The 27,324-nt window shown below is 43.6% G+C and overlaps 1 protein-coding gene across 9 annotated transcripts in view; it reads right to left on the reverse strand.

The window, feature by feature from the left end:
* Positions 1–27,324, reverse strand: part of Palm2akap2 (PALM2 and AKAP2 fusion) — a 461,803-nt gene that overhangs the window by 53,639 nt on the left and 380,840 nt on the right. The window contains exon 1 of one of the 9 annotated variants that reach the window (XM_063261027.1): positions 21,772–22,095. The exons of the other annotated variants lie outside the window; for them this stretch is intronic. Within the exon in view, the coding sequence (XP_063117097.1) occupies positions 21,772–21,807 (36 nt within the window). The 5' untranslated portion in view covers positions 21,808–22,095. Of the gene's footprint in view, positions 1–21,771; positions 22,096–27,324 lie in introns of those variants that run through there. 9 annotated transcript variants of the gene reach the window in all.

Consider the following 27,324-nt stretch of genomic DNA (forward strand, 5'->3'; position numbering starts at 1 on the left):
AACAGTCATTAACTGAACATCCACAATGCATGGGCATTTCACCATGCCCTCCACACACATTATTTCAAGAAATCCTCACAGCAACTCTGCGATGCAGTGAAAAACCCTATTTGGCAGAGGAAGACACCGAAGCTCAGAGTATGATTTGCTCAAAGACACAAAGCAAGTGTTAGAGTTGACATGTAAGCCCGTGCAGCTCTCCAAAGCCAACTATAAGAAGCACATCCTTTTCCTCCCCACAATACAGGCTGTTGCTAGGGCTCACTGGCTCAGAAAATGCACTTGGATTTCTTAGTTGCCTCTCAGGGAAGACAAAAAGCTGTGCTGCCTTTCCCTCTACTTAAGATGCCTGGCATTCTTGGCCTCCTCCAACACACCAGGTGAGTGACTTTTGTTCAGTCAAACGGTTGGAGTTCTCCAAATAGTGTCTGGTCACTCCCAAGAATGTCTTTTTGTCTCAGTACAACAAGGATTCCAGAGCAGCCAGTACATTCCAGAAATGGACACCTCCCCAAACACGAAGAGCAAAAGGTGAAGAGCTAAGAAGAGGAAATAATCAAGGCTGGGTAGAGGGTACGTGAGATGCTAGCTCACCACTGGGACCAAAAGGTTGCTAGGAGCCAAAATGTCACTTTGATGTACAGACTTCCCAATGGTTTGATTTAGGATTTTTCAACATTTCAATGGTGCAACAGTTGTTAGAGTTTTCTGGTGCAATGGAGAAGCAGAATATAAGAAAAAGTAAAAGTGGCCTTTTAATTTAAAGGATGCGGAGAGAAGCCCACAACCAGCAAGGGTTTGGCTTTTTCCCCTGACCAGATAAGGGGTTGCAGCATATATGTGACCTTTGATAGGATGTGGTGCTGGGGCGGGCACTGATGACACGTGAGGGGCTGATTGGAATTCCTTTTTGCATGCACAGGGAAAGGAAGGAGGAAATTGTAATCAGGGAAGAAGAAGGAAGTGGCCATCAGGGTCAGCATCCCAGATTTGGCCTTCCACCATATATCACCATAATATCCTGTAACTTATACTAGGGCAAAACTCTTTCAACAGTGATATGCATTCAATAGAAAGCCTATCTCAGTTTTAAATTCCACTTTAGACTGGTTCCTAGTAATTACCCTTTTATTATGCTTCTGTGAGGGTGACTATTCCACCTATGAGTGAGATCTTCCTGTACCTGGCTTATTTCACTTAACATAATGTCATCCAGGTTCATTTACATTGTCACAAATGAGAAGACTTCCTTTTCAGGGTGGAATGGTACTCCATCGGATACTGTCATGGTTTATGCTGGTGGCCCCTAGGCCTCATGTGCTTGCATTATGCATTTGTGATTGGTTCGTTGGATTGATGGTATCAGTGCTACACCTACCCAGGGGTGGAGCCAGCATACAATGTAATGGCAAGAAGAAGGTGTGTCTCTGTCTTGCTGGTTTCCACCTTGCTGTTTTGCAGCTGCCATGAACTGCGGCCCCGCCATGCCACCCTGCCTTGGAGCCAACTGAGTATGAACTGAAACCTCCAAAAACTGTAAGAAATAAACCGTTCCTTTCCCAGCTTTGGGCATCAAGTATTTTGTCTTAGTGACAAGTAAAAAGTAACTAAGACAGATACCTACAACACCTTTTTTTTTTTCTCTTTCCTTTCTTCTCCTTTCTTACCTTCTTTCCTCTCCTCTCCTTTTATCTTCTTTCTTTCTTTCTTTCTTTCTTTCTTTCTTTCTTTCTTTCTTTCTTTCTTTCTTTCTTTCTTTCTTTCCTGGTGCTGGGAATTGAACCCAGGGCCTTATGCACACAGGCAAGCACTTTACCACTGTAACCCCAGTTCTGTTCCACATTTCCTTGTCTGTTTATCTATGATGACACTTTGGTTCACTCCACGTTACCTATGGTAAATAATCCTACACTGAATATTCAAGCTCTTTGACACACTGATTTCATTTCCTTTGAGCATACATCCAGAAATGGGATTGCTGGATCACATGGGAATTCTATTTTTTGAGCCTGGACTGTTTAAAAAACAAAACCAAAAATCTTCTTAGATGTAGAAAAGGGGCCTGCCACCCTTTTTAAGGCCCATTCCACCCTTGTGGTCCCACAATCCTATCCTAACAGTCCTTGGGGCCCTTCCAAATGCATCTCAGTTTTTCAGTACTGCCTCAAACCTGCTCCTTGGTAAAGTGTCCTATGTCCCCAGCCCTAGGAGAGGTGGCTGCTCCATTACACCTTGAAGGTAGTTCTAGAGAACCTGACAGCTCATTCTCTCTTTCACCGGGGAGCTCCCTGAGGGCAGGGATTGCACGTGGAGAGTTATCCAATGTGTCCTATATCTGCTGCTGTCCTCCTCTCTCCCAAATAGGGAAATTACCAGGAGGCTTTTGTACTCCTTCGGAAGCTTTCACTACCTCAGCTGAAAAGAGACTTCTAACCTTAGAATTTCTAAAGTTTTAACAGCTTGCTACTCTGCCACCAAAATCATTCCTTCAAATTATAGGGTTAGTATTAAAATTACTAAATAGTGCTTTAAAGTTTTGGATTTTGAGCTCCATGAAAAATAAACTCTGCGCTAAATCTAGCACTACAAACTCTGAAATCTGCCAGTGTTTTACTTGTCAAAGGAAAAAAAAAAAGAGGACAATTTGGGGACATAATTTTATATACTTTTTTAAATTGTAGTATTATTATACCTAGCATAATATTCACCATTTTACCTACTCTGAGTGCAAAATGCAGTAGTATTAATTACATACACAGTTTTGTGCAACTGTTAGCACATTTTTCAGTTTTTTTCATCACTTCAAACAGAAACACTGTACTCATTAAGCAATGTGGGTCATGATTTCTGAAATATTCTATGAGGCTAATTAGGACACAAAATCTAGGTAAATGGATTATGTCCTGTAGAAAACACAGGAAGCAAAAAAATTACATTACTAATTGCATTACTGCGGTAGAATAACTGCTTTCTAAATGTTTGGCAATTGACATTTTTCTTTTAACATACCTGAACCATTTTTAATTGTATTTAAGTTTCAAGCACATGATTATATTTCTCTGCATTGTCCTTAAATCCACAATATTAATTTCAGTTCACTAGCACAAGATAAACAGTTCTCCTTACTTTAATTTTTTTTAAATCTAGCAATTTAATACTACTATGGCCACCAATTCCTGAAGGAAATCAAGTGGTAAGTTATTCCCCATGGGAACCATGGTCAGTCATCTTCACCTCAGCCTCAAGTGACCTAAGATCCTATTTCTAAACTCACTTTTAAACAAACTAAATAACCAGAAGACTTTTGCATCTTTGCAACCTACTCCTGGGGTGGAGATTAAGTCTCTAACTAAGAATAAGTCTCTAAGAATACTGATAACATCAATCAGTGGTTAACAACTCAGAGATAATCCCTTCTCTGAGAAGCCCCTTTTCAGTTTAACCTTCCATTGGGTTAACTGATGACTTATCTTCCATTAGGAGCCTCTTGCACATCAAAGCATTGTTTGGGAACAGAGCAAAACAGACTTGCAGGAAGGAGGCTCTTTAACCCTGAGGGCTAATTGCTGGAATTGAATGCTTCCTAATGGAGATAGCAGCTTTCAGTTTAATAAACAAACCATTTGTTTGAGAACTGAAATGGCAAGCCAATTTCTGGGCTGTTGATGGATGCATATGCTGACATGGGTTTGTGCACACATACAAAGCAACCCAAATCTTTGTCCTCCAAACCTCTCAAACCCAGGCCTGGCTGACACCCACCCCTTTCCCTAGCCTCTCTTGCTGCATGTGGGACCCGCACAGCAGTCCCCTCTGGGCACCTGGAATCATGGAACAGCACTGGATTAGAACAGGCACTGAGCCGCGATCACTCATAAATATTCTCCTTTGTGCATCCTCACTGAGGGGTCCCTCCTCCTCCCCCGATGAAAGAGAAGGCTGCAGGCTCATGCATCAATAAAGATAAGACTGGCTCTAAAATGGTTAGACATATAAGGCCTCCCATTTCACACTCCCTGCAGCTGCTCTTCTGAGGATGAAACTCTGGGCTTCTGGTCTCTTGCATGGTCAACTTTCCCAGACTAAAGTCATAAATTGCAATCATCTAGTGGTCAGAGTCATGACCATGCTGAGAACCTGGACATGTTCAACTGGGTCTCCACTTCAGAACCCATGTTTCCCTCTTCAATCATGTTTGCTAACCAAGTCTTGACTCATCAGTACAAAAGGATGCAGAAGAGACCACTTGAAAATTTCTAAAAAAACTAAGACATTAATATCAAGTAATGACTTAAAGAGTCATATTGTGCAAATCAAGACAGTGAATTTGGGTCTAACAGAAACTTGGGGGCAGGGGGGACGAGAATACTAAACATTAGTGAGGACTGCTTTGCTTTACTGAATAGCTGCTTCTTACAGCATATTTCATTCGAAAAAGCTTTGGAATCAAAAATCACATAAACTATTGTGCAAAATTAACTAGCTCAGGGAGCTGCAAAGTATAAAAGAATGCTCGTAATAAAGCTAGTTCTTCCTGGGTGTGCTGGATGATAAATACTGTGTCCACCCACATTTAAGGAGAGAGAGACAGACAGACAGACAGAGAACCCATCAGATGCACTGAAGTTAATAAACTTGCCAAGTAAGACCTACAAACAACCAGTTTTAAGTAGTAATAATACAAGTGTTTAGAGGCTATAATGGACACCCCCCCACTGTAGACTATTGCCTGAGGCATACATGCATTCTGTCAAATAGTCATTCTGAGTGCTCATTTCTGTTATCATTAACCCAAGATTTTTCTGCAAGCCACTTCCAAAAGAAGACAGAACCAGGTTCAGTGATGTATATCTGCAATCCCAGGTACTTCGGGAGCTGAGCCACCTCTGGGTCATCACAAGATCAAGGCCAGCTAAGTAACTTAGTGGGACCCTGTCTCAAATTATAAAAAAATTTTAAAGGCTGGTTATTTAGCTCAGAAGTAGAGTAAATGCCTCATATACTCACTAAATTACCAAATTGCTAAGGTTGTGCTCTAACTTGTGATTCTGCTGCCTGGGGTTATAGGAGCGCACTATCAGGCATGTCTGGCACAGAATCCTTGTGTATTTACATGTACCATTTATTAGCCCTCAAGATAAAATTCTTCCGAAAACTAACAAAGAAAAGGTATACAACACCCTGCCTGGATTTACAAGGAAGGAAGGGTTCCAGCCTTGCTCCTGTTGTCACCTTTATTTTTTCTTTTACAGAATGGGAATATTTTATTGGATGACACTGCAGATAATCTAAGAGACAATACCACTAACATGAACACATTTATCAATCGTTCAACTAAAATCTAAGTGCAAGAATTTGCATTCTAGAGAGACTCAGGAAGAATGAGACAAACCAACTACCCTTTCACCTTCCTGCAGCACTGGAAAGAGAGTCAACTCTTCAAAGATTTCAACAGTAGCCTATGAGATAGCTTGGAATTGTCATTGTCATATTTCAGAGATACACCAAGAAGCAGAATGTAATGTCTGGAACATTCTAACAGGTGCACAAATCTCAAGGGAGTTCAGGTTTTAAGCACATTCCAACTACGCAGAAGAATCAGATTTTGAAATTGGTTTCATTCCACATCTGTGAGCTTTGGCAGCTCTCTATCTCGATTCTGCCTTCTTGGAATTCCTAAGCTGGATCCATTTTGCTCATCCCAAATATTTGGGTTTAAGGGGTTTCCAGGCCACTGGAGCTGAGAGACCAAGGGTTTATACAAGCTATAAAAACCATCCTTCAGAACTTGATAAGAAAAGGCCTGCAAGGTGTTAGTGCTTATTTCTAAAGTCACTGGGAACACAAGCAAATTAATCGTTAACTGTTTTTAGCATGAGTGTTTACTGAGAATGCAGAGATTCAAGAACTGCAATTAAGGTAGCTTCAAATAAGGGACAGTTTGTGCTCTGGGAGAAATCTTAAGTATTACCTAATATGGCCCAGTTTCAATTTAAATCTCAATTTGTTTGGTGGTAAATATCTAAAACTGCCAAACAATCTGAGCAGATTCCTATTTGAGACTGAGAAGAAATCAAACTATGACACTTTGCCCCTTAACAAATACAGAACTCTTTTAAGTCTTTTAGGCTGTGTGTGGCCAAATGAAAAACTCAAGAGGAGCTTCCTAGGGCAGAATTCAACATATAGCAGTACTTTGAGATGGAGACTCTGGAGTGATCCTAAAGATGACGGGACTGGAACTCGAACTTGAGGTGTTTCAGGAATCATAGCACAGGTACTGTGTTTGCAATGTCATTCCTATTGTGAGACATTAAGAATGTGACTAAGTGGGACCTTTAATAGGTGATTAGGCTGCCTCCATGCGTGGATTAATTCATTTATGGACTAATAAGTTACAGAAGGAGTGGCTTTGCCATAAACGTGAGCTCTCTTTATCACGCCAGCTGGGTCTCACCATGGGACACCTCCACTAGCCATGATGCAGCCAGAAGGGCCCAGGCTTTCCACCCCCCAGAACCATGAGCCAAATGAACATCTACTCCCTACACACCACCCGTCTGTGCTATCCAGTTATAGTAACAAAAAGCAGATTAAAACTAGACCAGAAAGGAGAGTTGAGCAGATGTATTATGCAAACTCCTGGGGCCAAAAAAGAAGTCTGAACAAAAAAGAAAGCAGGGGGAGGGGGTGTTGACAAAATAGTGTTTCCGTGTATTAAAAGAACCTCTAGGAACAAGAGTCCACATCATTTCAGAGGTCTTTAGTGCCCTTACTAATCATGTGGATCAAATCTCAAAAACGGAGGTATTAGGGCAACTTATTATATATGTCACATAGATTCTTAAGGGGATATTTTCCTTCAAGCCAAAAATTTAACTAAAAAGAGACCAAAAAAATTAGCTTGCTGGTTCAGCCATCCTCTCACTGATCACACACATACACACACGTGCACACACACACATACACACACACACTGCCAGAAGTAGAAATCCTGGTCAGAGGTAGGAATCTAGCATCTGCTTCAGTTGCCCTAAGTGCTAACAGGACCCACATTGCCGTGAACTTTGAGATACAATTCCATGGACCCATACAACTGTCTTGGTGACTTTTCTCTAGCTACTGAGACAAAATATATGACATACAAAATTAGGGAAGGAAAGCTTTATTTAGCTCACAGTTCGTGGAGGCTTCAGTCCATAATCAAGGGAAGGTGGCATGGCACAAAGGCAACCTAGCATGGCAGTGGAAAACAGCACAAGCAACAAGAGCAAAAAGGGAGGAGCACAGATGAAAGACTCCTTCTGTCCCTTATATTGTATGTAGGCCACACCCCCTTGGGTGTAGCACTGACACCCATAATCCCAGCATTGGACCATGAGTCATTCACAAATTCTAGAAGCCCACCTCCACAACTGCATAAGGCTTTGGAGGGGCCTCCAGACTCAAACCATAACACTGATGGTGAGGCCAGACCTGAAATAATTTATTTGCGTCTGAGTGTGTGTCTATCGTATCACCAAGGATTGAACCCATGGCTTTGTGCATGCTAGCCAAGTACTCTGTCATTAAGTTACACTCTCCAGTCTCCCCTCTCCTTTTAAAAAAAAAAATCTTTTTTTCTCAAACTTTCGGAATCTAGCCCAGAAATAACACAAACAAAAGAATCTATGTCAATAACACTGCATGTCAAATGTATTCCCTGTTTGATAGTTTATACAGTAATGTTTAGTTCATAACAATGAATCCCTACATATTTTTAAAACACATCACAACTTTCTACTAGCTCAGTAAATACTGTCTGCATACAGAAGTAAGCCCAGTCCTTTACGAATCGTCTGAGGAATATGAGTATGCCTGCTCCCAGGTGGTACTGGATAAGCAACTGAAACTATAAATGCTGTAACTCACAAAGTACCACGGAGGTTGAGGGTACATTCAGCACTGATCAAAAATGGTTTGGGGGGCGGGGATGCCCAGCAAGTATAGGGTCGAAGTTTAATTTCCAGTGTCCCCTCACCCCTGCAAAATGGTTTGGGATCTTGATTCTGCATCTGCTCTCTGTAAGACTGCTGAGCCTCAGTTTTCTTATCTGAAAATGGGACAAGATATGATCCTTGTAGTGTCATTGTGTTACAAGAGATCATGTATGTAACACGCACAGTGAAGTAAGTGCCTGGCAGGGGCTGGTTGTGGTGGTGGAGGCATCGGGATTGCGGGAGTTAATTCAAGAAAATACCCAGGGTACTGTACCACACTGAGGTACATCCTGACCTTTTAATGGTTTTTTTTTTTGAGAAAGGATCTCACTATCTAACCAAGACTGGCCTGGCATGCTTAAGCCTCTGTCTCCCCAAGTAGCTGGAATTACAGGTGCATGCCACCACACCCAGCCCGAGATTCATTATGAACTGTCCAACAGGCTGCTTAGTAAGCAGCTCATATATTATATCCAAAAGGAAAGGGAAAACTGGGTGTGGTGGCACATGCCTGTAATCCTAGCACTTGGGAGGAGAGGCAGGAGTATCGCTGCAAATTGGAGGCCAGCCTGGGATACAAAGTGAGCTCAAGGCCAGCCTGAACTGCATAGCAAGACCCTGCCTCAAAAAGGCAAACAAAAAAAAAAAAAAAAAAAAAAAGGAAAATACTTCACATATCGGATTTCCCAGATTAAGCTCTGCTGAAACTCATTTATGAACATTTTAAAAGCATGCAAGTGGCTGCCATGCTTTCAGAGGCTGCCAACAGAAGTCTGATGTGTGCCCCTCCAGGGATGCCAGTGGGAAGTGATGGCAAGGGCTCCCCAGGATTCCAAGCAGGAAAGGCCCATCCCCAGAGAAACAATTCTTACCCTCAACTTGTCCTTCAATCAGATGCTGAAAGGAATGAGGAGAGAAGGCTTAGCTCCCCTCAGAGACAGAGATAGAGGCAGCAGACTCAACTTATGGACACCCACACTTGGCCATTGGGACACTTAGGGGACAGAGCACACAGGATGCGAATAACAAACCACGGCAAAACTCCCGGGGGCAGTTCAGCACCCACGTGTGCTATTCTTTAAGACTTCTGTTAGTAAGAGATGATCCTCAGTAAAAGAGAAAACCTTGAAGACAGAATGCTGTAGTTTGGATCTTTGAAACCCTCTAATGCTCCCTTAGTCCCCAGGATGGTTATTGCTGGAGCTGTCAAAACCTTAAGGAGTGCAGCTTAGTGGGAAGTCTTTAGGTCACTGGGGATGTGGCTTTGAAAGGAGTCAACCACAGCCCCCTCTTCACTCGCTCCTCTCCCTGGCTTATGATACATATGGTTTTGCTTCCCCACACATTCTCGCCATCATGTGCAGCCTCATCAAGGCCCAAAACAATGAGGCCAACTGACCATGAATGGAAATGTCTAAAACTATAAGCCAAAATAAACCTTTTCTCTTCACATGTTGACTAACCCAGGCATTTCCTTATAGTGAGGGAAAGCTGACTGATACTAGGCTGATACCTGGGTGCATAATGGAGACTCATTAGCTCTCAGATGCTTCAGCTCCCACACCACTTTCTTCATGACCTCTCTTCACTCTCCACCCATTCTGGATTTCCAGGAAGCCTGAAGGAGCATCAATCTGATACAAGACAGCACACTGCAACTTGGTTTCTGGGGACATTCTCCAGGCAGTCACCTCCTAGGAGTCAACTTGGCCACTCAGTAGCAGCCATCAGCCCCCCAGTAAATGTCAGAGCAGCAGGGAGATTCCAAGCTTTCCTAGGCTGAGCAGGATTTGGACCTGCCTCGTTTGTCTTCACCTGTGTCTGTGAGAACATTCCAGGGGCTTCATTAGTAATTAAGGAAGATTTCTAGAGAAGTTCCTTGACAGAAAGCCCGAAAACAGTCTAGCTTTTGCAAAAGTGCTCAGCTGGTCTTAAGGGGGCAGGGAATAATCTAAAGTTGCTGCACATCAGAGGCTAGCTATCATGATTTGCTACTTCTCTAGGGTACAAACAACTTTCTATCTGGGGTACAAATAGCTGAGTGACAATTAAACCACCCATTTTCAATGGCCTTTATTAGACCCCTTCCCACTTATGACAACAAAGACCTGGAGTAGGTGGCCATTAACTAAACCAAAACCTGACCACCATCACCCTTTTTTTTTTTTCTTTTTGTTTTTCTTTTTTGTAGCAGGGTCTCACTCTGTAGTCCAGACTAGCCTTGGACTACCACGCCTGGCCCATTATTTAACAAAAGCTTCTGCAGTGTTATCATAAGCTGCCTGATGTCCCCCGGATGACTGGGAAGAGGCCAGGTCCAGAGACAAACACTGAAACAAGTACATCAACATCAGCTTCCTTCTAGAAGGGCCAGGGGCCACTGCATAAGTTTTTGTCACTGTCTCAACTTTCCAGGACAGGAACATGGTGATCTGTCATTGGACTGTGGTAGAATTTCTAACCTTGAGTAAATCTGATTTATAAAAGCCCTGAGGCTGTTTGCTAGGACTCTGTTCTTACCTGTGTTGATAAAGGTCAACAAAGTGCTTCTGTTTTAAAAAGCAGGGTGCTGAGAGTACAGCTCAGTGACAGGCACTTGCCTGGAATACATGAGGACCTAGGCTCAACTGCCACTATCTCTCTGTCTCTCTCTCTCTCTTTCTCTATCTATATTTGCACTGTGTGTGTGAATTGCATGAAGGCAGAAGGTGTTCCAACTGGTTTTGCTCCTACTCAAAAGAAACAGGGATCAATTAAAAGCCTTCTTCATCGGGAAAGTTCAAAACTACTATGATCTTACCCATTGAGCCAGGGCAATTTCACAGCAAACACAGATTGTGACGGGTAGCTCTACATTGTGGATCTATATGAACATGTCTCATTTTTTTCAGATTTCCTTTTGTTAAGGCTCCTGAACTGATTCATGCAAACTAAATGAGATTTAATAATAGACTCTCCTGCAATTCCAGCCCCTAAGGGAAAACCTATTTATTAAATGTTGCTGAGGTAATGTCGCCCAGCTGCTATGAAAAGCCTGCACGCTGTCTGCACCCCTGAAGGGAGATGTGCTTTGAGTTCATATTAAGCTGAACATTCATAACCTCTTACACCTCCTTCAGAGACAGTTTTTTAGGATGTTCAGGGGGGAAAAACCTCATTTGTAGATACCTAGAAACTTGAGTATTTTGTGCCGACAGTAATTTCACTAGCTTAGGAGAAACAGTTTCTCTTTCTCCTAAGTGCCAGATGTCAGAAGGAAATCCCAGAACAAAGCATATGGCAGAGAAAAAGCAGAAGGCTGGTATGAGCAGAAGGCCTCAGGGCAACTCTGGCCCCAGTGTGGTTTCCATTACTGTACACATGGATTCAGCAGGAAAAAACAATTGTCTTCTACTTCTAAAGCACTCCTCTCTTCTGTGTTCGAGATGCTTAAACCCTGCCAGGAATTCTCAAGAATAAGTAAGCTTTTTCATTACCATGGAGACAAAATTTGCTACTGGTTCTGCGGTGCTGAGTAGGGTGATTTTTAAAGAATATCCTTTGCCTTGCAAAAAGGAAGCTATAATTCGTAAATGTCAAAAAATGGGGGAATTGAAAACAATAGTACGATTAGAAAATATTACTGAAAAATATTTATTCCATACCCAGAGCTCAAGGTAGGGGTGGGGGTGGGTTGATGATTGACTGCTTTTCTGTCTTATTTAGGCATTTACAATGTATGTGTCTAAGTCTTTGGAAAACAGAGGGGTGTGGCAAGCAAGGGCAACTGTGGGGAAGAGCTGGTGATGGCAGAAATGCCAAGGTTGGGCTGGTGATTTAGCTCAGCAACATAAGCAACTGCCTAGCAAGCTTAAGGCCCCGAGTTAAATCCCCAGTACAGAAAAAGAAATGTCAAAGTCCTTAGGTCACATCAATATCCTTCCTTAAGGTCGGGTTCTGCACCAGGCCTGAAAGCAACCACAGGTCCCAATCTGAATCACAATATTCAAATGAAGACTACAAAGACTTCAGCTTGGGTTCCTGGAGACTCAAGCCATCTCTGTTGCTCACTCAGCCCGGGCAAGTCAACTCCCTGTTGCAGGAGCCCTGGAAACAAGCAGCACTTCCTGGCAAACAGGTAACAGCGTCACCGGTACATGGTTCATATATCATAGAATTCACCATTTCAAGATGTATAATACATTGGGTTTTAGTATATTCACTAAAGCTACTTGATTTTTGTCGAATGCATGAACGCACCAGAAGTTTAAAAGTAATTTGGCTTTGAGTGCCATGCTGTATTTAGAACACTTTGTAATAATTAATCCATGTAACCTCCCCTGCAAATCTATAAAGTTGATATTATCCTACTTTACTGAAACGTCAACTGACATTTGGATACAGGCAGTGTGGCCACGGCCAGCATTGCTTTTCTCCCCTAAACTTGGGCTTTAGCAATGAACTGCATCCTCAGGGCCCTTCCTGTTCATTTTTACATTTTAATTAGTTAATGAGTCATGGAACTAGGGATTGAAGCCAGTGTCTGCGCACTAAGCAACGTCCTAACCTTTTATTTTTATTCTTTTGTTTTGAGACAGAATCATTCTAAGTCATTAAGATGCCCCAGCTAGGCTTGAATTTACTATCAATCCTGCCTCAGCCTCCCACACTTACAGGTGTGCATCACTACTCCCTGGTACTACTGGCATTTTAACCAGTTTGAATATTCTGTGACTTGTCTAGTAAAAGAGGCTGCTGACACAGTGAAGTTCTTTATGTATTATGTCATTCATGCTATGAATAAAAAATATCAACAGCCTTCCTCTTCATGCTTATGATGAACTTGCTGTTGAGCAAAAAAAAAAAAAAAAAATGAGTGTTTTTCAGAAAGTAGCAAGAAGATGCATCTGACTCAGCAAACAGTGAGATCTTAAAAAATGAAGAGCACAAAAAGAACACTGACTGTTGTGACTTACACACGGGCCCCCAGACATCTCCATCAAGATCTTTGCTGGCCACAGGGAAAAGCTAGGTGCTTATGGCATGGTTATTAAACAGGAGACAGAACCAAATCACATCAGCAGAACCGGAGAGGCCTTTGGACCTGAGTCTGCCACATACACTTTTCTTTCTGGAGCACTGAGAATAAATAAATCAACATAAAGGAGGGAGAGAGTTTAGCCTGCATGCCCAGAAGGAACGGCATGGACCTGCCCAGCTTCCTACACTCTAATTGGAAATCAGATGCATGCGCTGCTTTCAGACACCCCAGAGACACTAGTTTGGGGGCTTGACTGATGAAGTGCTGAGCATTTAAACAGGCAAGGGAGGCTAAATGTGGTAGTATATCCCTGTAATTCCAGCACTCAGGAGACTGAGACAGGAGGATTGCCACAAGCTTGAGGCCAGTTTAGGCTACATAGTGAGCTCAAGGTCAATCTGAATTACATAGGACACCCTTTCTTAAATAACAAAAGAAGACAAAATTGCCCAGGTTGTGTTAAAATTTTTAATCCTCCTGCTTCAGTCTCTCAGAGTGCAGGAATTATGGGCTTGCACACAGTAAGCTGCATCTTGAGCTTTTTATTTTTTAAAGGGGAACAGAGGTAAGAGTTGGGGGTTTGCATAGCTAATGGGTAAGTAATCCTGGTCAAGCGGTTCTACTGGTTCTTGGTCTGGTTGTTCAGTATCTCACACCTGGTTCTGGGAGATGTAGGGGCAATCATGACAGCTTGATGGGGAGATGACGGCTCCTAGGTGGGGTACTGCTCCTGCTTAAGGGACCTCATCACAGGGTGGTCTGTGAGGTTCTGTTTCTCTTGGAACCCAGAGTGCCACAGCTTTAGGTCACCTTTGCTGCAAAGCTCCAGGGAGTCTGGAACAGGACACTGAGAAAGCTGGCGATTGAGGTCCCTGAAAATCCTCCAAGTTATTCCAGTTACTCTTATCTTGGTGTTCTCATTCTTGAAAGTAAATTAAATAGGTAACTGGGGGTTAATATCCCTTGTATTACTAGTTTTTAGGTAGACAGCCTTTAAGTGATTAACATGCCTACACGCAGAATGGGGTAAGGATCTGATCTGAAGTCTAAGGTAACAAAGGAGACAGATAAAACACAGGCATAGACACCAGGCTTTATCCTGCTTTGTTACCCATCAAGCATCTGCAGGTCCAGCCCCTAAATCCAAATCACAAAAGACTAAGAAGTGGCCTATTCCAAGTGATCTGACTTTAGAAGCTCGGCACTTCTGCTTTCTAAGACCCTTGACAGCCATCACTCTTCCACTGCTATGGCCAAATGTTGTGCACTGACCTGGAAAAAAATCTTTAAAAGTCCAAGTGCCCCAAAATAGCACAAGATGAACAGGAGGCCATGGAAGGTAAGAATTAGTCATACATTTTCATGCTTTAAAAAAGGCCTTCTTCCCCCACTATGTCACTAGCTTTGTTCTGCTCCTTGAGAACAAAAAGGCAATTCTCATGCTTGACCGCGGGCCACATGTGATCAGCTTTCAGAATTCAGGGTCCACAGGAAAGAAATCCTGGGGTTAAAAGGAAGCCTGGACAGAGGCCTGGGTGGTGGAAGGGAGGGCTGGCCTATTTCTCTTTCTAAGGCAAATCACCAGCCCAAACAAAAGCAGTTCAAGTTAAAAGCAGGACAAGCATCAGGTCTCTCCCTGCAACTCAGAACTCTGAGATTGTCTAAAGCAAGACTGCTGCCATTCCCTTGGTCTGCGATATTTAATAACCCAATAGGTTTGCATCCTGGGTTGTGTATTCAGAATGATCCCCTTCTAAATGTCTCCCATTGACATGGTGTGCGGAGTTTTCCTCTGGCATTTTATGGGGGTTTCTGGCAGCTCCTCAATCCTTTGCAAAACTCTCAGGGCAAAAGGCTTGGCACAAGAATGAAAAAGTCCCATAGTCAGATGACTTGAGATTCATTATTTATGCTTTCAGGTTTGTTATTTTCTTATTTTCTTTTTTCTTTTTCCAATCAAATTGTACCAACCCAATGCCCAAATATTGATAGGGAAAAACATAATAGGCAGACATAAGGATAAATATCAGGAGAAATCTTTGCCAGAAGAAGCCAAGCAGAATGTAAAATTGGACAGTAACTTTGGAATCGATCCAGAAGAGCTGAGAGCTGGTCTCCAACAAGATGCTTACACCATAGCTGTGGGGAGTGGCTCGAGCCAGAGATCGATCACATATGCAGGGCTGAGCAACACCAGCCCCAGCGACAAGGCCTGAGGCGAGCCACGTGAACAAGCTGTGCCAGCTCCGAGGACTCAAGGCACCCTGAGGGGAGCCAAGCAAAGGGGTCCGCAGAGCAGTTCTGACTCACAGTAACTTCCTGAATGCATAAATAAATGTGCTGAGGTCCACCAGGAGAGGAGGCGCCACCTGACCTCAGCTTTCTGCCTCTCGACTTGTTTTCCTTCATCCTCTGCTGTCCCCTCCTCTGCAGCTTCAAGAGCTGTGCCAGGCGAGGCACACAGCAGCATTCTTCATAACAGCCAAGAGGTGGGAAAGTCCGTATCTTTGACGGGTGAATGATGAGCAACATATGATATAAACATGCAATGTAACACAATTCAGCCATAAAAAGGAATTAAATCTTGTCACTTGTTACAACACAGATGAACCTCGGAAATATTACCTTCATTGAATGAGCCCATTCAGGGCTCTGTCTGGTTCTGTTGGTATGATGAAAAAGTTCTGGAAATAGAGTGCTGATGGTTGCACAAACACATCAGCGTAATTAATGCTACTGAACTGCGTACTTAATAGATGGTTAAGCCACTTAGCTCAGTGAGAAAGCACCTGCCTGGCAAGCGCAAGGTTGTGAATCTGATCCCCAGTACCAAAACAAAAAAACAAAGGTTAAAATGGTATATTAAAAAAAGTAATCTCTCAGAAGCTGAGATCTTGGCCAGGGGTTTATTTCAGTAGCACAAGCACCCACCTGGCAAGCGCGAGATCGTGAGTTCAATTCCCAGTACAAAAACAGAAAAGAGCGAGAGAAGCTGAGATCATGTCTTAGCCATTTTCCTACTTCTAGCATCTAATACCCTCCGGCCGATTGACAGCAATTACATGAATGCCTGTCAAACTGACCACACCCAGGGAGACAGAGCTTTTGCAAAAGAGAATCAAGAGATGGAGGGGTAGAGACAAGGGAAGAAGAAGTAAAAAGAATTAAGACGTGTTATACATGCACCAACTCCCTACAATGAATGTAACCATTACGCACTGCAAACATGGACTAACAGAAATCTAAAGGTGGAAAAAACAATTGACCTCCACTGCAGGAAGGTGATTGCAGAAGCAAATGTTTGCATCAGATTATAGCTCACCCCCTGCCAATCACATCACAGAGGCCACAGGATCAAACCACATCAGATCAAAGCACTCTAGGATCAAACCCCATCACAAATGCTATAGGATCAAACCACATCTAGATGATCTCATCTGCAGAAGGAAAAATCCATCCGCTCTATTTCTCCACAAGCTTTCTACAGAATAAAGTAGAAAGATCGCATTCTCTTGCTCCAGGGCCAACGGTGGCATTATAACCTAGGTCACAGGTCCCAGATACACACACCTGTCTGGCAGTAGATAGTTCTTGGAGTCTTCAAAGGCACCAATATTTTACTAATAATGCACAGATTTGAATGAAGTCTTTGAGATAATTATTCTAAAACTCTTGGATGGAAACAACAATTATATTTATCTAACTTGTTACAGGCTAGGAGCTTACCATTCAGTGGTGTAGTGTTGGGTGAAGTTTCTCAGATTCTAAATCTTTGAAAATCAATTCAAACCAGGCATGTGACTCACACCTATAATCCCAGCACTTGGGAGGCTGAGGCAAAAGGAGCATTGAGAGTTCGAGACCAGCCTGAGCTACAAAGTGAGCTCAAGGACAGTCTGAACTGCATAGCAAGACCCTGTCTCAAAAAATCACAAATAATAAATAAATAAATGAATAAATAAAATAAAACTCATTTTGATCTGGACAGCTTGTACATTCCTAAATCTTGCAGAGGAGGTAGAACCAAAATAATAATACTATAACAAATAAAATCACTTGAAAAATGTTTAATTTCTTGCATTATTTGCTACAGTAAACTCCAAAACTCTTTTGCAGAATGACAAAGACAAAAGCATACAAGAAAGGGAATCACAGGTTTAAGTTTACCTAGTGAAAGGAGGAGTAGGGTCTCTGATCTCCTTGTGCATTAATTGGTAGGTTTTTTTGTCTTTTTGAGACAGGGTCTCACTATGCAATTCAGCTGGCCTCGAGCTTACTTTTGTAGCTCAGGCCTGTCTCAAATCCTTGCAAGAATCCTCCTGCGTCAGCCCCCCAAGTGCTGGGATTATAAGTATGTTCCACCACACGTAGCTCCTTGTGCATTAGTCACTAAGTAGGAAATGATTTCATCTTCTCATGGATCCAGTCTTCTTTAAACCAGGATGCAGAACACAGATGGAGACATCAAGCATTGTGGCAGAGAGAAGACTCAAAGCAGAAGCATCCAACAATATGGCAGATACAGTGCTAACCAGAGTTCTCAGCTGGGTACTACTGCGGTTTGGGGCCAGAGGACTGGCCGTCCTGTGCATTGTGGAATATTCGGCAACGTCCCTGGCCTCTACTGACTGATCACCCACAGAACCCATCTGTCACGTCAGTTGAAAATGTCTCTCACCATTGCCATGTGTCTCTTGGGAGACGTGAAATAGCCCATGGTTGAGACCAGTCACATTAGGAGAGCAGCAAATAGGATGGAATTCTTAAGCCAGAGAGGTAAAGCTAAGCAATGCTTCTTAGACAGCATGCGATCTGAGCCATCTTAGAAGATGAATCTCTGTGAGCCCGAGTGGAATTCCAGGCAGTGGTGAGACTGTGAATAATGACAAAACTGGGTAGCAGAGCACCTCTCTGAACTGCAAACAGGTTGGTGCAAAACACAAGGCCGCCAGGGAATGGGATTAGGCAGGGGGGTGAAGGAAAGTATTCAGGAAAGTGATCACTGCTCACATGATTACACTAACCACGACCAGTCTTTTTGTTTAGTTTTGTTTATTTCCCAGTACTGAAGATCAATCTGAGCACTCACAGATACTAAGCGAGGAAGCACTCTACCACTGAACTACTTTCCCAAGCTATTAGCCAATCTCATTTTTGCTTTGTTTTGTTTTCTTTAAAACAGGACCTTGGGGCTGGGCTATAGCTCAGTGGCACAACACTCAACACTTGCCTGGCCAGCTGTGAGTTTGATTCCTGGTATCAAAAAAAATAAATAAAGAAAGAAAAAAGGTGGGAAGGGATCTTGTTATATAACCTAGGTTGACCCAGAGCTCACTGTATGGCCTAGGCTGGCCTCAAACTCACAACCCTCCTGCCTCAGCCTCCTGAGTACTAGGATTACAGGCATATACCACCATGTCAATATTTAACCTGATAAGATTTTCATCTAGGATAATATTTCTGCTCCTTGGCATTAGCAATCAGTGCTGAACTTTGGTTAACTGTCAATCTGTTTTCCTTTCTCTTTTTTAGGTGGGGAGGAAGGCCTTGTTTTCTATCCCGAGGTGCCAGGTTCCCTCACCATTGGTGCCTTAGCGGTCACAGGACCAGTTTTCCTCATGTTCCATCAACTTAACTAGCAGAGACCCACAGTCACTCTGCACTCGGTTTTCCTCCTCAACACTGCATCTCACATCCGGTAAGTGGCTGTCATCTTTTAAGCCCCAAACAACCAATCAGTTCAGAAAACTTTTGCTTTTTTGGAAGGTTGCGCTAGAGTAAACATCTATAAGATTATTAAGTGGGAAAATACATGGGGCCACTTGTCTCGCATGTCCCTTTCCAACATCCAGGCCTCCATGTGCCCCTTAAAGGACTATTCCTCCCATTGCTCTCTTCACCCTCTGGCCTGTGATCTAGGGGAAGCTGGTATCCTTCAGCCTTAAGGTTGGGCACATGACCCAGGTCTCAATAAAAGAAAGGAGAGACGACAGAAAACAGCAAAGTAGACTCTCAGAGATGGGAAAGGGTCAGGCTGGGGGAGAATGAAAGGGTCAGCAAATGACCAAGATGTGTTCTATGCAAGCACCAATTCCCTGAAACAAAAATCACTATTCAGTATCACAAACATACACTGTCAAAAGGAATTTTAAAAACCCAGCAAAACATGAAATAGTTGGGATCAGGTCTGGTGTTCTATTCTGCAGGAGCTGACTACATCTACAATGTATTTCCAAATTAACAGGAAAAGGAGTCTGGACTTTTCTGACAAATGGCAAGGATAGATATTGGCGGTGAGAATGCTAATAACCCTGTTTGGATCTCTACAGTGTACATATCAAACTATCACACTGCACCCCTTAAATATGTTCAGATATCACCTGTCTGCTAAAATGACAAGAAATGAAGAGTGAAGATATTGTGAATATTCAGATGTGTATGTTTTTGCAGATGTTTCATTTCCCTGGTAAGCAGAGATATTATTTTGTTGTATTGTAAGTAATTTATTTTAAACAGGAAAAACCACTCATCTCCTTTCCATCTCCGAGGCTTCACTGGGCAGGCAAACTAACTGGAGTCAACGTGACTCTGTGCTGTGGGACGGTGACACAAAGGCTTGGGGCTGCTATCAGTCATCTGGACACTGCACACAAAGGAGCCTGCCAAGGACTGAGCCAACACTGGGAAACCAACACCGCTGAGTGGGGCGGGGGGAGACAGGGATGACATCATCTGAAATCCTGGGTCCCATTGTCCCTGGGTCAGCTATCTCTGTTCCTCTCAGGATGACAAGCTTCCAAAATGCTCCTTCCCAGTTTAGGTGGCGGTATGCAGCCTACAGTCCTTGCTTCTTTGCAGCATTTCAGTGCCTTTAAAGCTACACATTAAAACTCCGAGGTTAAGCTTACCACAGCCCAGTGTAGTGGCACACGTCTGTCATCCCAGACACACAGGAGGCAGAGGCAGGAAGACTGCAAGTTAAAGGCAAATCTGGGCAGTGCAAAATAAAGGCTGGTGCAGGGGTTCATACCTGTAATCCTACCATTCTGGGAGGCTGAAATGAGGGGAGGAAGTCTGGGAGTAGCCTGGGTAATTAGACATCTTGGCTTAAAAAAACTGGCAGGCATGGTGACAGTGGCACACACTTGTGATCTCAGCACTTGGGAGGCTGAGGCAGGAGGATTGCCACAAGTTGTGCTGGACTATAAATGAGACCTTGTCTCAAACAAACAAACGAATTAAAATGCAGCTTGGTATGAAGTGCTTGAGTTCAATTCTCAGTACCATTAAAGAACTAATCAATTTTTAAAATTGGGGGGGCTGAGATTAGTTCATGGTACAGCACTTATCTATTATGCATGAGTCCAAAATTTACTGAAAAAAATCTCAAATGCAAAAACCTGACTCTTTTTCATTTGTAATATATTAACTTCTAGTAATTTGTGGTATTTATTAAAAATCTCTTTTGAGTTTTCAAAAAATAAAACATTGTACCCTCCTTCATTATTGATTAAAATACAAAGAAACAATTAGGTCATGCTATTTTTCTACTTATAATTCTTTAAGAAGATCAGCAAATCAGATCTTACATCTGCCATCTCATTCATTCCTATTCATGAAAAGTGTCAGACACTGCTGTGTTATTTGCTACAAAATGGCTTGGTTTCTGCTTCAGAAATAATGGTAAACTTGTTACCTGAATGTGCCAATAGAAATTTGGGACCAAATATATTAGGTGGGATAGGTCATGGGACTGTGGGATGACTTGATTTTGCCTTATGTAAATAAAAAACAAAGCTTATACAATTACAAAAATAAAAAATCTATCACACACATACAAACACACCAGTACACACACATACCTAACCACATGAAAACTATTTAGAGTCAGAAATGCAGCGAGAATTCTGCATATTACAAATCAGCACATGTACACTTTAGACAGTTGTGGAAATAAAGTCTCCTCCCTTGACTTACATAGATGTCTGCACTGGCCATGGATAACGTTAACCTTTGTAGCTCCGTATGACTTTCCACCACTTCATGATCACCATACTGATATCAGTATATAGGTTTCACAGTTACCTTTCCCCACTCTGTGACCTGGCCCAAGAAAGCACACAAACACAGCTACCAAACCCTTCCACACTGTAAACACTCACCAGAGGTGTGAAACAGAATTTGTGTAATTGTTTTTAAACCTGAAGAAACATACTCCTTACCTTTACCCATGCTTACCCACTTTACTGTCACACTCAAGATCATGGCATATAATTTGGGCAGATTTTAAAGCATGGCCTATATACCTTTCACGCATCCCAAGACTTGGGAGCTGTGTGCCGAGCCTCTCAGCCGTGCATCTAAGATCATTATTATTTGGTTCAGATATCATTACAACATTAAATCACCAGTTAAAGATGCCAGAGAGCGCTTCTACTGAAGCTTTGTCTCTGCCAAGAGAAAATGCTATGTGAGTAAATAAAGTAAGGTCTGATAGTGATTGCCAGGGAAAAAGAGCATTTACATAAAAGTGGAACTCAGAGTAGAATAGTGTTTTTACCCCTGAGAGCCTTTAGCTTCCTTATAGAAATGTTGTCAGAACTTGCAGAGCCTAAAGCATCAGGAATGTGCCTTTCCTCGTTGGCTGGCTCACTGCCTTCAGTTCATAAAGACAGTGCCCCTAAAGAAGAAAGAGCACATGCTCCTTAGAGTGTCTGGGAAATGCAAGCTGTCTGTGCTCTCGGAAGCAAGCAGAACACAACAGAGACCTACCGTGAAGAGAGAGAACAGCATCCAAGTAGCAATCATGACCCAACGCTCCTGCAGTTACCCCGCTCCAGAGAACAGCTGTCCTGACAGCTTCGCCCCGACTTCCCTTTCTCCGGTGGCACATCTGACGTGAGGACACAACCTCAGTGAGGTCACAGCGTTTCAGGTGAGGCACGACTGAGTTGCACACCTGTGCGCACGCGTGCCAGGCGCCCGAGGCACCAAGAAGCACACGGGCTGCAATGTGACCCGGCCCGACTTCTCCAATTCAAAGGTACAGTTTGGAACCATGTTCAAGGCTTCAAGGGCAAATGAAACAGGAGTCAAGTGTATTTATTTTTACACAGCTACTAGTGATCGGGTTACACTTTATCAGATTGATTTTGATTCAGCAAATGCTAGCTGTTAGCTGACATCCAACAGGAAGGGAACAAGCCCCGGGTAGCCAGTGGACAGCTCTTTCTGCGGCTGTTTCCAACAACCGTGATGACTTATTCTCTAACCCAAATACCACAAAGTGACCTTTAAAGCTGTGTTTTCCTCCTGTAAAGGTGCTGCCTCTCCACAATAAGGAGGAGTCACCGGACACTGTGTTTACAGTAGACAGAAGTAACTCTATGGGTTCAAACAAAGGCAGCCTTACAAAGAGAGGAAGAAAACCTGTTTAGTGAAGAGGAGAGCTCAAAAAGGCATGCGGGCATCTCCTGAAAAGTGATACAAAAGAAAGTCTGGGCAGCAATGGTCCTGTGAATCAGACAAGAATATAATTCTAACCTCCTTAGACACAAAAATACTACTTTTACTAAGAACTGCCTTTTTTTTGAGACAGAGAGAGAGACAGAGTGTGTGTCTTACCATGTCGTCCAGGCTGGCCTTCAACTCACTGTGCAGCCCAAGCCGACCTCAAACTCAAAGCAATCCTCCTGCCTCAGCTCCAGAGTAATGGGATTACAGGCATGTACTACCATGCTTGGCCAAGAACTGCGTTTGAAAGGATTTTTCCTTTTCTTTCACACTGTGCTCTTCTAAGAGATTTGAAGTAAGCATGTGGAAAATTCTGGTCTTGGTAGTAGCTAGGATGGCTGGCTCCTTGCTTTAGAGACGCAGTGAAGGGCAGTCCTGTAACTTTGTCCACTGGCCCCCGTGTAGCAGTATTGATTTTCAGCACAATTTGAATCTCAACTCACATTGAAGGCTTGGTCCTCAGCTGATAGCTCTATTAGGAGGCAGCAGAACCTTTCCCACATGGGATCTCACAGCGAGAAATTAGGTCCTGACGGCTGTGGCCCTGAGGGGTTACTAAGACCCTGGGCACTTCCAAAGGCTCCCTTTGCTTCCTGCCTCTATGAGGGGCACAGATCTTCTCTGCCACATGTTAGCATCACCATGCATTTGGCCATCACAGACCCAAAGCAACAAGGCCAAGGGACTCCAGAATGAAACTTTAACTCATAAGCTAAAACAAACCTTTTCTTCTCTTAAACTGATTATCTCAAGTATTTTGTCACAGTAACAGATAGGGTTCAGGGCTTGGTGTATCCTGCTATCGTCCTCAAAAGTTCTTTCTTCAGTTTGATTTTTACATGCTGTATATGATCTGTAGAGATCATTTCCAATCTACTTTTCAAAATGTATCAACAGCTCTCCTTTTGGCTTCACCCCAGTTTCAGCGAGTGAAATTTAAGGAGGCAGCTCTCTGACACACATCCACACGTTGTAACCTACCTGCTCCCTACAGCAGCCTCACCAGGGCCCCCTCTACCATCGTTCACTGAGCTGCAGAGACAACTGCTTTTGTTTCCCACGTGCCACTCTGGCCCTGCCTGAAGGCAACACTGCTCCTTCCGCCCGAGCGCTCCTTCGCAGGACTGGCCCTGCCTAGGGCTCTTCTCCAGGGTTGGAACTGCTTCACTCAATGCTCCTTTGCAAGGGTCCCAACTATCCAGACTGGCCTTGAACTCACAGCGATCCTCCTCCCCTAGCCTCCCAGGTGCTGGGATTACCGGTGTGCACCACTACAGCCAGTGCCTTCTCTTCCCCTCTCAACACTTACTCCACCCAAAATGATTCTGGCTGTGCCTGCCTGTGAGTGTTTTTCCCTCCACTAGGATGGACGTTCCCAAGACAGAAACCTGGTGCCACCTCCTCCCCGCTGTCTCCCACACACGTGCACATAGAAGACAGTTAAGAAACATCCGGTAGCAGACAGGAAACGTCTGTTATGTCATTCGATGCATGCATCAGTTCTCCTGCCTGGGTTGCTGCTGGATGGAATGGAAAAAGAGAGTGGCATGCACTTGGCTAGTGAATTGGGCTCATCAGGACCCATCTTCTACAGCATCCAAATGGCAAGGAAGTGAAGGAGCCTCCACACCAGGGTCATAGGGTCAGACACTTGGAGGCAGTGACTTTAGACTTTTCCAAAATCAGCCCTAAGGCTCCGCTCATGGAGTGGGTTACAGCAAATGATCACAACCCTGCAGACACATAAGATCAGTACCTGCCCTCACAGAATGAGCTGTGGCAGGTTCTGGGCACAGAGTAGGGATTGAGAGTAACAGGGTCTTCTGACCCTTTGGGAGGTCCCACCTCCCAGAGGAGGCAGGTGCATCACTGGTGTTAGGGGTGCCTGGTCCTGTGTGGCTGCTGATAGGGCCTTGTATGATGCTTTCAGAGCATGAAAGGGGGCAGCCAGTAAGTGAGTGGGCATTGAGGAAGGCTCCCTGGAGGAAAAACTGCTTAAGCTGAGTCGGGAACTGGCACAGTGGTGATGGTATTGGGGGTGAAGGTCAGGTGTGACAGGGAGGTGGCTGTTATAGGCAAGAAAAAGAGGGAAAGCAAAGACACTTGGCTTGAAGTGGCATCGTGCTTATGGGCAACTGCAAGGACTTCAGCTTTACTTAGGTGAAGTCTGGAATGGACAAGGCCTAAGCAATGCGTGGAGGGGCCGGGGTAGGGTCAAATCACAGATCTGAAGACCTTGCATGCCAAAGACTTGGATTCTTAGGGCACTGGGGAGAGGCTTTTCAAAGGGCCATGAAGAAAGAGGAAAAGTAACATTTGAGACCAACAGGCTATGTAGGACAGGCATGGAAAGTGATGCCTCTGTGTCCAGAAGCTTCATGGTGTCAACTAGGTCCAAAGTGATGTGGCTGCTAAAGATAGGCTGATATGGCCACATCGGAGGGCTGACTTTCCAAGGTGACACATGCGTGCACACAGAGGCACACTCCAGTGGGATCACAGACCCCACAGGTACAACAGTCATAATCAGTGGACCCACAGCAAAATACCATTTTAGAACATCAGCAAATGGTGACTGGGTGGTTCTCTGCAGCTTTTTATTGTCCCCAGCCCCAGGTACCAGGCATGGAACACAGAAGGGGTCTCACGCCAAGCTACATCCTTAGTCCGTCCTTCCTCTCCCTCTCTCCCTTTCTCCCTCCCTGCTTTTCTCTTCCTTCCTTCCTTCCTTCTTTCCAGCTACATGAACCGTCAAACCTCCTGCTTCAGCCTCCTAGTAGCCAAGATTACAGGAATGAATCACACCATACCTAGATTCTCTGCAAACTTTCAAGGAAAGGTCCATACATGGGATGTGAGTCTATTCAAGCATTCTTCAGATTCCAATCCAGCAAACATTTATTAAATACCTACTGTGTGCTGGATCCACTCATAGACATTACCCCTTCCACTTTCATCTCTTAACAAGGTAAAAAGAAAAACAGCCACCTTTATTTATATTACTCAAACAGCTGCAGTTTTCCCTTCTTATATTTTAATTAATCTTAGCTGCAGTGGCTCAAGCACACACCCTTCAGCCTGCTGCTCGTGTCTCCTCTCCCATTATCCTTATTCTGGTGGACTTACCTCTTTAAAAAGCTCCCTTCAGTGAAGTAAGCCAATCATAAAAGGGAATATATTGTATGATTCCACTGATACGAGCCTCCTAAGAGCAGCTAACCCAAGGAAACAGAAAACTAAATGGGATCTGAAGGAACCGGAGATTTGGAATGTGAAATCCTTGTTGCATAGGTAGAGTTTCAGCTTGGGAAGATGAAACGGTTCTGGGTAAGGATGCTGGTGGTGGTTGTACATCAATGTACAACTTAAGTGCAACAACACACTAACTGACACTACTGCACTGCACACCTCAAAGTGGTTAAAATGGAAAATTTCAAGTCACACAGTTTTCCCATGACATCACATGAGAACAAAACATTCCCTTTATGCCATTTTCAAGAGGTTTGATTTGGTAAGAGGCAAAGTGGATGGCTGGATTCAACCAACTATGTTTAAGCAGGAGACTTCTGCAGGTAAGAATTTCTGTTTAGGCTAGATCTGTAGCCCTCAACTTTGGGGTACATAAAAATGTTCACAAAGGGTTATAGATAAAATAAAACTGAAGTTTTTACATATTGCATTTTGAAGATTTCAAGGGTGATTTTTACTGCACCAGCTTTCACTTTGTTTACTGTTTTGGACTCTAGCCCTATGCCACACCCAGCCCTGTTAAGATGAAACTCCCTGTACTGCCTTGAGCTGTATTAACAGAAGCACAAATACAAGAACCAAAGAGGTGATGCTCTGAGCCAGAAAACAGGATCCACCATCAACTCCACATATTAAAAGGGTGGAGGTTATTGATGAAAGGCTTTAATTAATGGGGGACTGGGGATATTTATCCTGGTGGAAAAAAGCTTGATGAAACTGGGGTTGTTTGAGCATGAGTACTCTGACCCCAAATCTATCCAGACAGCTCTCATAGGAAAGAGAGATTATACAGATTCTAGGAAGAATAAAGCCCCAAATGAAAAGCCACTAGGTGAGAGACTTCAGTTACTAAAATGGGTGGAAATAAGTAACATTTAGAAACAGGGAGCATTTCCCGTCCCTTGGGAAGGGCCACACTGGAGAGTGAGGGCTGCGTGGTTATTGGCAGGGAGCCCACTCGGGACAGAGCTGCTGGGGCCAGCACTGGGTTCATCTTCACAGAACACTGGCCCGAGCAGAGTCAAGATGCCATACCTGCCAAGCCAGAGAGTCAATGCCAGTGCGGCATGCCTTTATTTTAGGAAGTAATCCACAAAGAAAAACAGGCCCCTAAAAAAGGGCCTGGCCTCATTACAGGCAATATGCAGGCTACAATAATAGACCCAGCCCTGCCTTTCCAAAATTACTCTTTTTCATCATGTCAGTCCCAAGCATAAACAATGACAGCACTCTGGTATGAGCTGTCCATGTTTCCTTCCTAAAAAAAAAAAAAAAAAAACCAACTTTGGGTTCCTCACTTTCCAGAGAATAAAACTTTGAACTAATGTGACTCCTTCCCCTCCTTCCACAATAAAAATGTACTTGTTTTCTAGAAGGTTCTGGAAAATCAAGCAAATAAAGTGTCAAAAGAACCACCATCTCCAATTTATTAAAAGGTGTATATTTTTTTCCTTTAGAATCGTAAGAGAGAGTCAGGTGTGGTGGCGCACACCTGTAATCCCAGCACTTGGGAGACTGAGGCAGGAGGATCGCTGTGAGTTTGAGGCCAGAATGGTCTATGAA

This window comes from Cavia porcellus, unplaced genomic scaffold, assembly GCF_034190915.1.
Source record: "Cavia porcellus strain 051 isolate PalLab524CR breed Dunkin Hartley unplaced genomic scaffold, mCavPor4.1 scaffold_1, whole genome shotgun sequence".
Classification (NCBI taxonomy): domain Eukaryota; kingdom Metazoa; phylum Chordata; class Mammalia; order Rodentia; family Caviidae; genus Cavia; species Cavia porcellus.